Source organism: Staurois parvus, unplaced genomic scaffold (genome assembly GCF_062004578.1).
Source record: "Staurois parvus isolate SC_StPar_1 unplaced genomic scaffold, SC_StPar_1.0 ptg000625l, whole genome shotgun sequence".
Classification (NCBI taxonomy): domain Eukaryota; kingdom Metazoa; phylum Chordata; class Amphibia; order Anura; family Ranidae; genus Staurois; species Staurois parvus.
This window is the reverse complement of record NW_028318421.1, coordinates 887,233-901,591: the sequence shown is the minus strand read 5'-3', so window position 1 is coordinate 901,591 and position 14,359 is coordinate 887,233. Positions and strand designations below refer to the sequence as shown.

At 38.2% G+C, this 14,359-nt stretch overlaps 1 protein-coding gene across 2 annotated transcripts in view; it reads right to left on the bottom strand.

The window, feature by feature from the left end:
- Positions 1-14,359, bottom strand: part of SH3RF3 (SH3 domain containing ring finger 3) — a 565,551-nt gene that overhangs the window by 76,715 nt on the left and 474,477 nt on the right. For both annotated transcript variants that reach the window (XM_089693335.1, XM_089693336.1), the window contains one exon: positions 3,793-3,902. In XM_089693335.1, coding sequence (XP_089549461.1) covers positions 3,793-3,902 — 110 coding nt within the window. The remainder of the gene's footprint in view (positions 1-3,792; positions 3,903-14,359) is intronic.

The window sequence follows — 14,359 nt, the reverse complement described above, 5'->3', positions numbered from 1 at the left end:
TCTGGATCAACTGTGGCTATAGGATTTTATATTTTATTTATTTATTTATTTTCTATGGTTGAACTGGATGGACTTTTGTCCTTTTTCAGCCAGACTAACTATGTAACTATTCCGAACCTCTTGCACACTTTTCAGACATTTGGATATATCTCTAACTTTAAAATAAATGACAATAAATTAGAAGCACTTAACCTGACTTTGTCTAAAGATGCACTGAATAAGGTACAACATAATTGGCTCTTCAAATGGGAAAAAAATGCATTAAAATATCTGGGGGTTTGGTTAACACCATCTTTAGACAATTTATATGACCAAAACTTTAAACCTCATCTCAAAAATATTGAAAGGGATCTAGACAAATGGAATTCAAGAAATTTTTCCTGGTTTGGCAGAGCGGCAATTGTTAAAATGACTATCTTCCCTAGACTTCACTATTGCATGCATGCACTGCCAATCAAAATTTCAGGAACTTTTTTCAATTGATTACAACAGGCGCAGCAGAAATTTATTTGGGCTAAAAACAAACCTCGTATCCAGTTCTTCCTGATGACCAGATCTAAAAAGGCGGGAGGCATGGCCTTTCCGGATTTTAAATCATACTATTTTGCCACGCATTTAGCAAGAATAATTTACTGGCACTGCCACAGCGCAGACAAGGACTGGGTTGAGCTTGAAAATTCGGTTATTCCTCTCCCTGTGAGGTTCTTACTGTGGATAAATAAGACTTTGTATTGCAAAAAAATCAAACAGCACCCCACTATCGGTCCCACTTTGGAGAATTTACAAAACTTACATTCTTCCAAAGACCTGGCCAACATTCCAGGACCACTAACTCCCATAACTGATAACCCGGAATTCCCTCCAGGTCAACATTTTCCAGTGCCACTGATAATGGGCAAAGGTATACCTCACTGTCGGTCAAAAGCCGGAATGGTCTCCAAGGAACACCTAAAAGAGATATGTGGTGGCATTTGTCTCCCACAATGGTCATATTTCCAACTACGAGACTTTCTACTTAATAACAAACAAAAACTCTCTTTTCTAAAACCTACGACGCAGCTTGAATCCATCTGCCTTAAGGGAGACAGGGTCAATAAGACCACTTCCTCGATGTACTCTTGGCTACAAAATAAAGCTAATGAGCGCAAAGATAATTTTAGGTCCCTATAGGAAAATGCACTTGAAACCAGTTTTTCACACCAACAATGGGAAAATGTTTGCATACTTGCACATCAGCACAAGACAACAATAAACATCCTATAAGATTCTCACACACTGGTACGCGACCCCAGTCAAATTACACAAATGGTTCACCACAAGATCTGACCTATGCTGGAGATACCAAATTGGTAAAGGCACTCTATTACACATCTGGTGGCTGTGCCCACTTCTTCAAACCTATTGGACACAGGTTTATAGGCTTATAGTACTCATAACAGACACCACAATAACCTTAGACGCTGCATCCTGCCTACTACATATCTCGGTTCTCTCGCTCAACAGATATAAGAGCTCCTTAATGAAACACCTAATTAGCGCTGCTAAAACCTTGGTTCCCAGGTTTTGGAAGTCAACTAGAACTCCAGAAGTTTGGAATTGGTTACAAGAAGTGGAAAATATCCACCATATGGAGGAAACCATAGCTATGACTCAGGAACGCTTACCTATCTATCATAAAACTTGGAATGCATAGTATACCTTTACCTTTTCTGACTCTTACAAGACTATCTTGGGTTTACAAATGAATGTATAAATATATACTGTAATTGTTCATAATTGTACAAAACTATACACAAATTTACACAATGGTTTATAAATGCTCATAATGTCAAGAATGACCAATTCACTAAGACTTTGTTTCTTACAGTCTAGTAATTGAACATTTTATTTTACTACTTTTTGAATATTGAAGATTTGCTCACGATAAATGTTACACTGTAAGCTCATTAACATGGCTATATACGCTTCAGTGGGTTTTTGTTTTCCTTGTTTTTTCATTTATTTTTCCTCTCTCTTATGCTTCTTGTTGTTTTGTGTATTCATGTATTTTGGTGTACCCTTGTTGGAGACATTTGTACATGACTATTGCTATCCACTGTAAATTTTGTATAGATATACTGAAATATATGGAATTCTTGATCTTCAATATTCTGTACAAGATGAAACAAAACAAATAAAAAAAAAACTTTTATTGTTAACAAAAAAAAAAATGTTAGCTTAAAAAAAAATGAAAATCTTACCAGTTTTGCAAGGACACATATTTTGTTTTTACTTTGAATTTCACTTTGACCTAATAACATGTATGTGTATTTTCAAAGGGGATTATAACTTACTGATGTAAGAGTGGAGTAAAAACATCGATGCGTTTTAGAATTTTAGAATTACATAATCATAGGCTTTTACTGATCCAAGGCCAGTTACAAGTATACAGTACAAGATACCTGCACATGTATTCACTTCTGTTATAACTGTATGCATCTGAGCTGCCAATGTGACTCTTGATTTAGATGTATTCTTATGGTCTGTGTGCACTATTATGTTAGTATTTTGGGGCTGTTATCCCTCTATAAAGAAGCCTGGGGGAATCATATCTGTTTTATTAATTCAAGGAGAAGTTCACCACAATGAACAAAAAGCATAAAGTGTACAATAGTTACAGTGGAAGGGGTAAAGAGTTCAGTATCAATAAATTTGTGCTAAGACAACATACCACTGTATACATAGTTGTCACAACATTTATTTTATGGCATTTAACACTATAACAATCTCCTTTAGATAACAGACTGTTCAACAGTAAATGTTGTGGGAACTTTCCCTAAGTTTTCATTATAAAAACAGTGGGGAGTGTCCGTACAGGGGTGGGATGGGGGTGCTAATAGGATTTGAAAGGGGATCGGGTAGAGGGTCAGGTGAGGGGGAGATCACTTTTTTTGTTTACAAACTTTTTATTCATGTAATAATGTATAAGTTTAATAACAATCTAATAGGTAACACATTTAATACATAAATATATCAAGAGATGTAAATATATTAATGTAATATAATAAAACATGCATCTCACACATATAATAAAAATATATATGTCTTTATGTTACTTCTCAGTAGAAAAATACAAATGTGTAAAACTGGGTACAAAATAAAGGAGATCCCTTTTAATGGGAATAAATGGAGCAATGGGACAGTGACAAACAAAAAAAAGGGCTGGGAAGTAGAGAAGGTACTCATCTTTTTTTTGTATGTTTAAAAAGGATCAATTAAAAAAATCAAATATTAAAAAATGGTTGCATTTAACAAAAACAATCATTGAAACTGATGTAATAAAATAATTTCCTATTTATTACATAGATCCTACCCCTTTAGGCAATGAACCCCCAAGGTTATATCTTACTCTTGTATGGCAGTGAAATAACATTCCTGGAAGACTAAAGGATAGGAACCTGATAGCTGCATTTGAAGTAGTACATACATACAGGCAGCAACATCACAAGATGCAACTGAAGCAGATGCAGCAGTGTACATTAGTGAAAAGAATGTGCATATCCACCCTTTCAAACTGTAAACAGGTACAAAACTATAAGAGGCATTTAGACACAAATATTGTGGCATTAGTACACAAGTGGAATGATTTTTAATGAATAAAATGGCTTTCATCCTCTTACCTGTGCCTCCAATCATATATACCCCCTCAGCTATTCATTCAGCCATAACTCTGCCACAGTGTGATAGTACATTATCATCCCTATTTCTATGGACCTTTTAAAATTATATACAAGATTTTGTGCTGTAACTTACATATTAAGAGGCAATTGAACCTTTGCTGAGGTCCCTTGTTCTCCATTAAGTGTACTTGTCTTGGGACTAGAAGCTCCTGCTCCAGCTGAAGTACCAAATGGCGCAGAATCCTGCATAAAGAGAGTAAAGGAAACAACATGAGTAAATATATACTGCCTGAAAATATAGGATCAGACTGTATTCCCTACAAAAAAGCTGCAAACTAGAGCAAATAGAAATCATTTTATTTTATAGTTAGACAATTATTATGATTTTAAACATGATCAGGTTATTAAATGTATAAATTCTTAAAAAAAACAGTCCAGTGCTCACACCAGGGCACTTCAATGTATCAGTGTGTAATGCTTCCTTGGGTGCATCCCTCCACGAATCGGGGAAATTCCAGAGAACTGTAGAAACACATACAAGAGGGCGCAGACTACACGTACATTACCTTCATAAAATCTAATCAAATGCCAAGAGACAAAAATATACTCACAAATGCATGAAAACAGCAGGCATATACAAGAAATACAGTCTTAGAAGGCCCATTCCATCTCAAAACCATCTGGTAGGAAAGCTAACGCATTTTGGGAGTCAAGCTCCCTTCTTCAGAGCTGAGAGCTGGCAGCTCTGAAGAAGGGAGCTTGACTCCCAAAATGCATTAGCTTTCCTAACAGACGGTTTCGAGATGGGATGGACCTTCTAAGGCTGTATTTCTTGTATATGCCTGTTGTTTTCATGCTTTTGTGAGTATATTTTTTGTCTCTAGGCATTTGATTACATTTTATGACGGTAATGCACGAGGTGTCTGTGCCTTCTTGTGTGTGTTTCTAAAGGTTATTAAATGTATTTAATAAGTATACAATATAAATGCAATATATTTTCAGAAATATTTTATCTCAATACATGGTCACCTGGTAGCAAAATACATATAGCTTTATCAACTTAACTGTTGCAGGATAGAAAACTATTAGAGATTTGTGTATGTGGCACTTTGTGTTTCATAAAAGTGCAGGAAAGGTATATTTCAGAATCAATTTTACAACGTTTAAATGAAAAAAATATATATATACAAAACAAGCATTTTGATCCCTTGTCATATAGATTTTTTTTGTTTTTCAAGTTGCACGTATTTTAACATATTCCTTGAGAAAATATACTCTATGAAATAATCCTGAATCAAATACAACTCTGGTAGGTAATCATGAATAATATACAGTAAGCCCCCTCTCTAATACAATCATTGAGTCAACCTTTGCTATAAATTGTGCACAAAAAAGGGACCTCTTCCATATTTTCTAAGGTCAAGTGGCCAGATAACCACAGTTGTAATGAAAGAAAATGGCTTGCTATGTATATATATGCATACAGGGTAACAGCTCTCAACCAGAAGGTAGCAGAATCTAACTGGAAAGCAAATGTTAATTAATTTTAAACACTATATAAAACAACTTACTGGAACAGACATTGACCTCTGATATTTAACATGATGGAGCTCAACTGTCAGTAGTTTCACAATGACATTTTAGAGGGACTTTAGATATGCTGGATAAGTGAGACAGCTTTATGTGATAACATATGTATGGTACTGTGGCAAGCAGAAAATGTATACATCTTGTATTTTACAGCAGTTTTCTGTTTTTTTTATTTTATCACATAAATATTATAAATAGAGCCATAGCAATATATTTTTCTCTCTTCCAAATCAAGTTGTTAATAATGTTATTTCCTTACTCTACAAAAACTACCAATCTATTAAGCGCTTTGTATGTCACTGGAAAAAAAAAAGTGTCTATTACCCCTTACATGGTAGAACAGTGTTTCTCAACCTTTGTTCAGTCAAGGCATCCCTTACATTTATGCACAATCTCGAGGCACCCAATTCTAAAATGTAAAAAACTAATAGCATTACATAATGCAGCAACGTCCACACATGTAAGACACCCCACATCAGAGGCGATTTCATTCTTCCAAAGCCAATACACCTTTGCACACTGGTACTGCCTAGTATTCCAATTTTCTCTTCTCCCTCAGTTTCATTCCCTCACTCAGCTACTGTGACCCCGGTGTTGATGGAGAAGGGCAGGGGAGATGCAAACAAGGATGCTGTGCAGGCGCCTGAGGTGTTCCTTATCAACTGATGATGTCATTGGTTGTTAGGGTGCTGGCAGCTTGAAGGTTGTAATGGTGCATAATGAAAATCCTTGACAAATTAAAACGACAATGGAAAGGCAAGTTTGATCCACTCACTGGTTTGTATGCAATTTTTTGGGCAATTTGTAAGCATATTGCTAAGGCACCCCTGAAGAAACCTTGAGGCACCTCAGGGTGCCTGGACACCCTGGTTGAAAAAGGCTGGGGTAGAAAAAGGAATATAAGCATGATTTTTCTGTTTACAGACATATTGCAATACAGGCACCGTAAAGACTAAGCAAATATGTCATGTGATGTTAGGCAGTCTATGTGCATGTGCCAAGTAGGGCTCATTACATTTGCATCATAATCAATAATACTATATCAATAGTGAGAGCAGTAGAGTAGCATAGTGTGTTCCCTGCATGTAAAGCAACACCTAGGTAGAGAAAATATAACCAAGATGTTTAAGTTCTCATTCAGATGCAATATCACTCGGAATGAATGGCCATTATTGCTGTGGACATGTAGAAAATTGTCTGCTCCTTTTTTGCAGCAGAGGGGGGTTGATCTGCCAATTTGTCACTGCGATGCAAGACACATATCAGCATGACTCCAAGCTCTCTTTAGAAACTCTAGCAATCCCATGTTGCCACAAGGGACGTCAGCTTGTTAACAACTTCTCTGCAGGTACTGTAAAGCTTCTCTCCTGGAACTTAAATGGAAAGCAGTCAAACAACTCATTAGTGTGTCCGCTTCACTACTCTGCAGATAGGGGTCCCGAGGTGGATTGGAAGTCAATCTTACCTAGGTGTCTTAAAGGCAATGGGTTAAAGAACAACTAATGGGTTTTTTTATTTTTTAAAAGACAAATAAATAGCAATCAGACCAAGTAGTTTGTAGAAAATTAATTGTTTTAAGAGCTTTATTTTATTTACTATGTCTTATATTCATTAAGAAAGTATTTTTGCTGGAACATTAAAGGTTTGCTGTGCACCCTGGCTCTTTTAGCTCTGAGTCCTATTTACTATTCCAAAAGAATGATTATACAAAGAAATGATGGACTCATACGTAGCTAGTGGATTGATTTACTATAGGAGTAGCAGCTGTTCACTTAGCTGCAAGAATGATGACTTTATTAAGCATATAGTAACTTTGCAAAGTACATTTTATTAAATAATAAAAGTCTGTGATTATCTTGAATACCCAATCAATAGTGATAGCCTTACGTTCGACTCGCTGAACACATGAACAGTACAAGCATTCGGCCGGCGAACAGTGCCCTGACAGTGCATTGTGATCGGCCAAAGCTTTGCACCTGACCACAGGTCAGGTGCAATGCTTTGGCCAATCACAGGGCATGATGATGTCACAAGCGAGTGAGGGTGATCATGCCCCTTGTGACGTCACCCTATTTAAGAACTATCATTGCAGCGCAGCTGTCAGGTGGCAGGAGCCAGCGCCGAGGGCAGAGCAGATTTATTTTTTTAATTTTTTCAGGTCGGCAGTGGCATTGGGCATCGTGATTGACGTTGGATCTACTTCGGGGGACTATTTTTTTATTTTAATAAAGGACTTGTCAAAGACTATCTCCTGTCTTTTTTACACTACACTTTTTTTTTGTGAAAGGGTAGCGGTGCCATGTATTGCATAGTCATTCACATAGGGGGGAGGCTGGGATCTGGGGGCCCCCTTGTTAAAGGGGGCTTCCAGATTCCGATAAGCCCCTGCCTTCAGAACCCCATACCCACCAGCCAGGGTTGTGGAGAGGAGGGCCTTGTCCCCATAAACATGGGGACAAGGTGCTTTGGGGTGAGGGTGCTCGTCCATCGTCCCCCTTTGCTGACCTGCAGGGCTGCATGCTCAGATAAGGGTCTGGTATGGATTTCGGGGAGGACATTTTGGCATGGGGGGGGGTCCTCTCTAAATCCATTCCAGACCTGAAGGGCTTGGTATGGATGGGAGGGGGGACCCTATGCCGGTTTTTAAAAAAATGCCGACAATTCTTTTGAAATTCATGAATGAATGTTTCACTACTAAAATACCGCATGACTTAATAATATAACTCATGAGGTTTTTTAGTACCTGAGCGTTATCTTACTGCATATTCAGATACGGTAAGATACCGCTCAGTGAATTGTCCCTGTTTGAAATTCGCAATCAAACTTTCAGTCGGTTCGAATGTTTGACCGCGAACTGCATAAGGGGGTGTTCAGCCCATCACTACCAATCAAGTGCGGGAAGCATTAAGAATATTTTTGAAAATGAACAGTCCTTACTCCTGGAATTTGATTTACTAAAGATATAGAGACTGTTTACTTAGGGCGTTAATTTACTGAATAGGCTGTTCACTTTGTAAGGGAAGTTGCACTTCACAAGAAAATTTCCCCACAGCTTAGTGAATTTGGTGAAATTTCAATTTGCACCATAATGTGCAAGGAAAATTTAAAATAACAAGAAAAACAAAACAGCACTTTTGCTTACACATGATAATGGAGAGCTTCACCACATTTACTGAGCTCTGGGGAACATTCCTTTGCAAAATGAATAGCCCATCTGCCTTTACTAAATCAACCCCATAGTGACTGTTGACTGAGCTTATTAAATAAGGTGAATCTGTGTTCAACTTCAATCAACTAATTATGTTCTAGCCGAAAAAGTGAATGTTTTCTGGCTTAGTAAAAAAGTGAAAGCTGAGTTCAGTCCGATCAACCATTCATTTGCAATAAAAACAATTCTGTTTTCTCATTTCCCTTTCATGTGATTGTTATATAAAGCCATCGTGGCTTAAACTTATTTATTAAAGTGACACTAAACTCACTTTTTGCATCAATCATTATAAAATATCAAGTATACCATGGCTCTCTTTTTGTTTTTTTTGTTTAAAAGGTTTCCCTAGAACAGTAAGTCTGAGAATAGCAGAAAAAAACTTGCATTAGAGAGATGAGACAAAGGAAAAGAGAGTTGGAAGGTACATTCTATTTATATTGAAACACATTAGATGTATGTTATTTGATAAAAACAATTGTGAGTTTAGTGTCACTTTAGGCATAGTGCATATTTACTTTGCTAAGTGAACAGCCTCTACTCCTTTAGGGTTCATTCACACCAGGTGTGCTGATCTGCGTTTATTAGCTAAACGCCTTGGTCTGTACTTCTCCTGCAGGTCACAAGAGTGCTACTGGTTCTGCACTTCTGTGGCCCATTTTCAGCCAACAGTGGTCTAAAGTCCATACGGTTGGGAGCCACCAGGAAGCCTGGACCAGCACCAAGCTCAGCCTCTCAGAGATCTGCCAAGAGCCTGAACTGGCCCCTCTTATCCTCCCCTCCACAGCCCAGCGCTCCAGTGTGCTATTGGTTCTGCACTTCTGTGGCCCATTTTCAGCCAACAGTGGTCTAAAGTCCATACGGTTGGAATCCACCAGGAAGCCTGGACCAGCACCAAGCTCAGCCTCTCAGAGATCTGCCAAGAGCCTGAACTTGCACCTCTCATCCTCCCCTCCACAGCCCAGTGCTCCAGTGTGCTATTGGTTCTGCACTTCTGTGGCCCATTTTCAGCCAACAGTGGTCTAAAGTCCATACGGTTGGGATCCACCAGGAAGCCTGGACCAGCACCAAGCTCAGCCTCTCAGAGATCTGCCAAGAGCCTGAACTGGCCCCTCTCATCCTTCCCTCCAGTGAGTGCTGGAGGGGCAGAGCAGAGAGCTGAAGACTGACAGTCACTGCTCTCTGCTCAGAGTGGAGGGGGAGAACTGAACGATCATGATGTTTGATTACTCAGTTCTCACTGCAGAGCCAGATCGATGCTGCATCCACCTAGGTGAGTACAACTTTTTTTTTAAGTATATACTTCTCTTTTGATCTGAAATTACACATTACATATGAAATTACAAAACCAAATATCAGCGTTGACCCTCAAAAAATGTAAGGTGTTATAAGAGGGACTTTTTAGATGTAGTTCAACTTTGCTACAAAAAGGAAAAGAAAAAACAGAGGGTAACAGTGGGTGTGTTTTGCAGAATGTAAAAATAATAACAATATTATGCACATATATATGTAAATGAGAAAGAGAAATGTTTACTTAGAAAGCAATAAAGAAACATTTGCAGATAGTTGCATGAATAAGTAATTTTGCTTGATTTTTAAAACCTTAACGTGGTAGTAAAGGCTAACTTTAACTATTCTTAAAATTGTGCCTTCCTCCTCCTCCTACCTATCCATGCATTGTCTGTATTAATAAAAAAGTTGTACTTACCTTCTTTTAATCCAGTCTGGTCTAGTCATGGGATTCAGCAGCACAGACTCCCTTACCTAAAGGAGCAATTAACAACTGTGAGTTCCCAGAACTGTGTTGTCACCCATAGGCTCCCATGGCCCATCCATTGTTGGTGTTCCCTGCTCTCCACTGCAGCAGCTGGTCAGTGGCACGGAGGAGCTGAAGCTGCTGGACCATGTGACCAGATCCAATTAAAAATAGGTAGGCACAGAGATCTTTTTTATACAGGGTAGGATAGGTAGGAGGAGGGGGAAGCAAGTGTTTTTGAAAATAGTTAAGAGTTAGATTTTTCTTCTACTTTTCTTTCACTTTAATTACAGCATGCATACAGATGCAGCTTGTTTCTAAGTTAGGCTTACAATGGATGTATACCACATTAGCAAAAATATGCTTACAGCTTTTAGAAATGACTATACAAATTGTACTTATATTTAAAGAGCAAAAATATAGACCAAGTTTGATTTATTGGAAGAAAGCAAAAAAAAAACCTACACCCTAGAAGATAAAGTATTACAGCATATATTCCCAATTCTCAAAGCCATCTTCCAGCAACTGCAAAGCTTCAGACAGCAAATAAAGCATTCCCAGCAGATATGTGTACAGCTGAATAGAGAGGGCTATACCACGCATTATGCTACTTTGCAAACATGTATCTATTGCTAAATACTCCTTATGCAAATTACTGTTGTACTTTGTATTCTGAAAACTCCTGACCTGAAAGAGCCTGAATGAGGTAAAAGGTAAAAATGATCATTATTACTAATCTTTAATCTAAACCTCAGGAATGCTAATTGACATAATGACATGGTTTGAAAATTTAGTTCCGCCCATGACAGCATGCATTTTTGTTTAGTAAAATCATGGAAAAAATATGAAATATTAGGCTAAGATGTTGAAAAATGTACATGTTTTTCTGACATAATAGAAAAGATGCATAAAAAGGCAAAACTTTTTTTTGTTTTGAATAGAGTGAGTGCAGGCTAGAACCCTTGTAGAATTTTATTGACACCCTTGTGGGATTTCCACTCATTTTCTGTTTTGTAGGTCACCATGATAGGAATTTATGAGATGTTTCCCTGAACTCAACTGAACAATGAATGCATACTGTCCTTTAGATTTAAAGTGGTCATAAACCTTTGAAATGAAAAATGCACAGGACATATCCCTCTATAGTGTGTACATATCTCAATCCAAAGAACCAAGTGTGGTTGCTCTTTTGATCTCTCCTCCTTCTGTTATCTGTATGATTCACTTCTGACAGTCCAACTCGATGTCAACCAATTCTGTGAGATGTCCCTGTCCCCTGCAGCACAAAGAAGGTGATTGACAGCCTCAGTTGTGCATGTTTCCCTCTGAGACTGTGTTAACCACTTCAAGTCCGGACACTCTCACCCCCTTCCAGTACAGGCCAATTTTCAGCTTTCAGTGCAGTCACAATTTGAATGACAGCTGCGCGGTCATACAACACTGTACCTATTTGATTTTTTTAGCATTTTTTTGAGACAGATAAAACTTTATTTTGGTGGTATTTATTCATCACTGGGATTTTTATTGTTTTTTCTATATAAATGAAAACATCAAACAGTTTTAAAAAAAAAGTATTTTTCCTATAAAATTTTGCAAATAAATAACATTTCTTCATAAATCTTGGCCAAAATGTATTCATCTATCTTTTTAGTTAAAAAAAAATAACCCAAGTTAGTTTATAACCAAAAATTATAATTAATAAAAAAATTTTTTTACATTTTTATTTATTTTTTTATGTTTTTTGTATAGTGACACTGTACAACTTGTGGTGGGTGATTTTGTTTCTTTTTTTTACACTGATTGCTTTTACACCCATAAAGGCTGTAAAAGCAATCATTTCTCCTTCTCTGTGGCTGCATTCCTGCAGCCATTGAGAAATACTGTCTGAGCTGTGACTGGTCACAGCTTGTCACATGGTACAGGGCTGTTGTGTATAGCCTTGTACCATGTGACCTCTGTGATCATTCACAGATTTCACAAGTAGTAAGCAATGATGTCGAGGAGTGGCATCTTGTTTACTACTATTCATGTGATCACTGGTTGGACAATCAGTGATCACATAAATCGGGACCTCGCACAGAGGTCCCGTACAGCGATCTGTGTTCTGCTGTGTCCTCCGGACACAGCAAGCACCGATAGCGGTGCCGTGTGCTCCCAGGGAGCATGCACAGGCAATGGATGCGGGGGGACGTTTAGAAATGTCCACCCGCATCGGCAGTGCTCCCGTCTGGCCGTTTATCGACATGTGCTGGACGGGAAGAGGTTAAGGTAGGGTGTCCATTCCCTCCATTCAGGTCTCAAATTACCCTCAGCCCTGTGCTCTATACTGTGCAGTGTGTGAAGTCAGATCCCTGCCCCTAGCCTTCTGGAGCTGAGAAAAAGCATTTCAACTGTGAGTCTTAGAAGGCTGTAGAGAAGAAAGAACTGCTTACAAAAAGGTACAACTTATGTAGGAGGATTTGTTTCATCTCTGTGTCACCTTAGGCCATTCACTTCACTAGGTTTATGTAAGGGTTTACAACCATTTTAACAAAAATGTGTAGCATAATGGCCTGCCCTAACAATCCATTTAATTTTTGGGCAATCAAGCTGGATTCTGCACTGCACTGATGTTGATAGATTTAAAAACAATGTACAATTAAATTGTAATGTGCACTAAGTTATGTGTTGTATTGCAGTGTTCTCATTCAAAATATTTCCCCCTCACTTTTTGACCTGTCTTATCCTGTCCCCCCACTTCTAGAGGAACTGGCTATACTTTAAAACACTAATAGAAACAGCTGGCATAGCCACGCTAGGGAGGGAAAGACAAAAAGAGACTGTTAGGGCTCGTTCACAGCATGGTGCAGATCACCATGTCAATTTTTTTGCACACATTCTGCAAGGGCACAACAAAATCAATTGTTCCCTACATGCCCTGTTCATACCACAATGCTAGTATCACATGCAGATTTGTTCTGCACAAGAATCTGCAAGGTATATAAAACTCATTGAAGCGTGCATGGAAACTGATGTAAACTGATGTCCTTGCAAGTGAAATCTGCAAGTCAGTTTCCATGCACGTATGGTGTGAACAAGCCTACAGGCCACACTAGCCAGTATACCTAGAACAAGAAGAGGGAGGTCAACTGTTGTTCTGTTCTGCTAGAAGTTTCGTTTTAGGTGTACAGACTCAGCAACATGTTGTATAGGTGGGTATATGAGAACCCTGGCAAATTTGCCACCTTATACCATGGTCTATGCTGGTTATGCAGAAATTATGTCCTACTGACCTGTAGAAATGTTCTTGCCAGTTACAATGAGCCAACACTATCACTAAAACATTATAATATATTTAAAGTTTTGGTGTGTGAGCAAGACATTGTGTCTTTGTATTGGTTGTACCCTTGTATTTAACCCCTTTTAACCATGTTACGCTTACTTATATTGTGTCATCACCATGATTGTTCAGTACAGAAGAGGGTCCATTTATGATGCTTGCTTCAGGGTCAGACAGTAAATGCAAAGTCAGCCAGAAAATTCAAAGGACTATTACATATTTAATGATATTAACCTGCAATTAGTGTAGATGACATCTTGAATGATGATAACTAGAGCTGCAAGCATTCATTATGTGCAAGTCATCTACTCCATAAAAAAGTAAAAAGGCAGGGAAAAAAAACGCAATCTAGTCCCAAAAGACTGATAGAAACACTCATCACCCTCTCTATGAAGTCACCAGGATATATTAATGACACTGATGTTCAGTTATTTATGCTGCAGTGGCTGACAGGGTCTGCAAGCTGAGATAAGCAGCTGCCACTTTTCAGGATTTCAGAAACCCAAGAGTCAGAAGTTGCAATGGAAAAAGCTGAACTCCCAGGAGATATAAAAAAAAACACCATTTAATTTAGTTATGTAACTTTTAAAAACAATAAAAGAATTTTACATTCAAGCATGCACATGCATTTGTCTTTATATTAGCCTACTGTAATATACTGCACAGTGGAGCTGGGACTGGGTAAGAGAGGAACAGCACTCTGAGAGCTCTACTGCTTTACAAAGGGCTGTCTGGGAACATGCCAGATGGAAATCAAATTGGGGGGCAGGGATGGCTTCATCAGTGTGCTGTTCTTTGTTCAATTATGAGGCAGTAATGTTTCAAGTGAC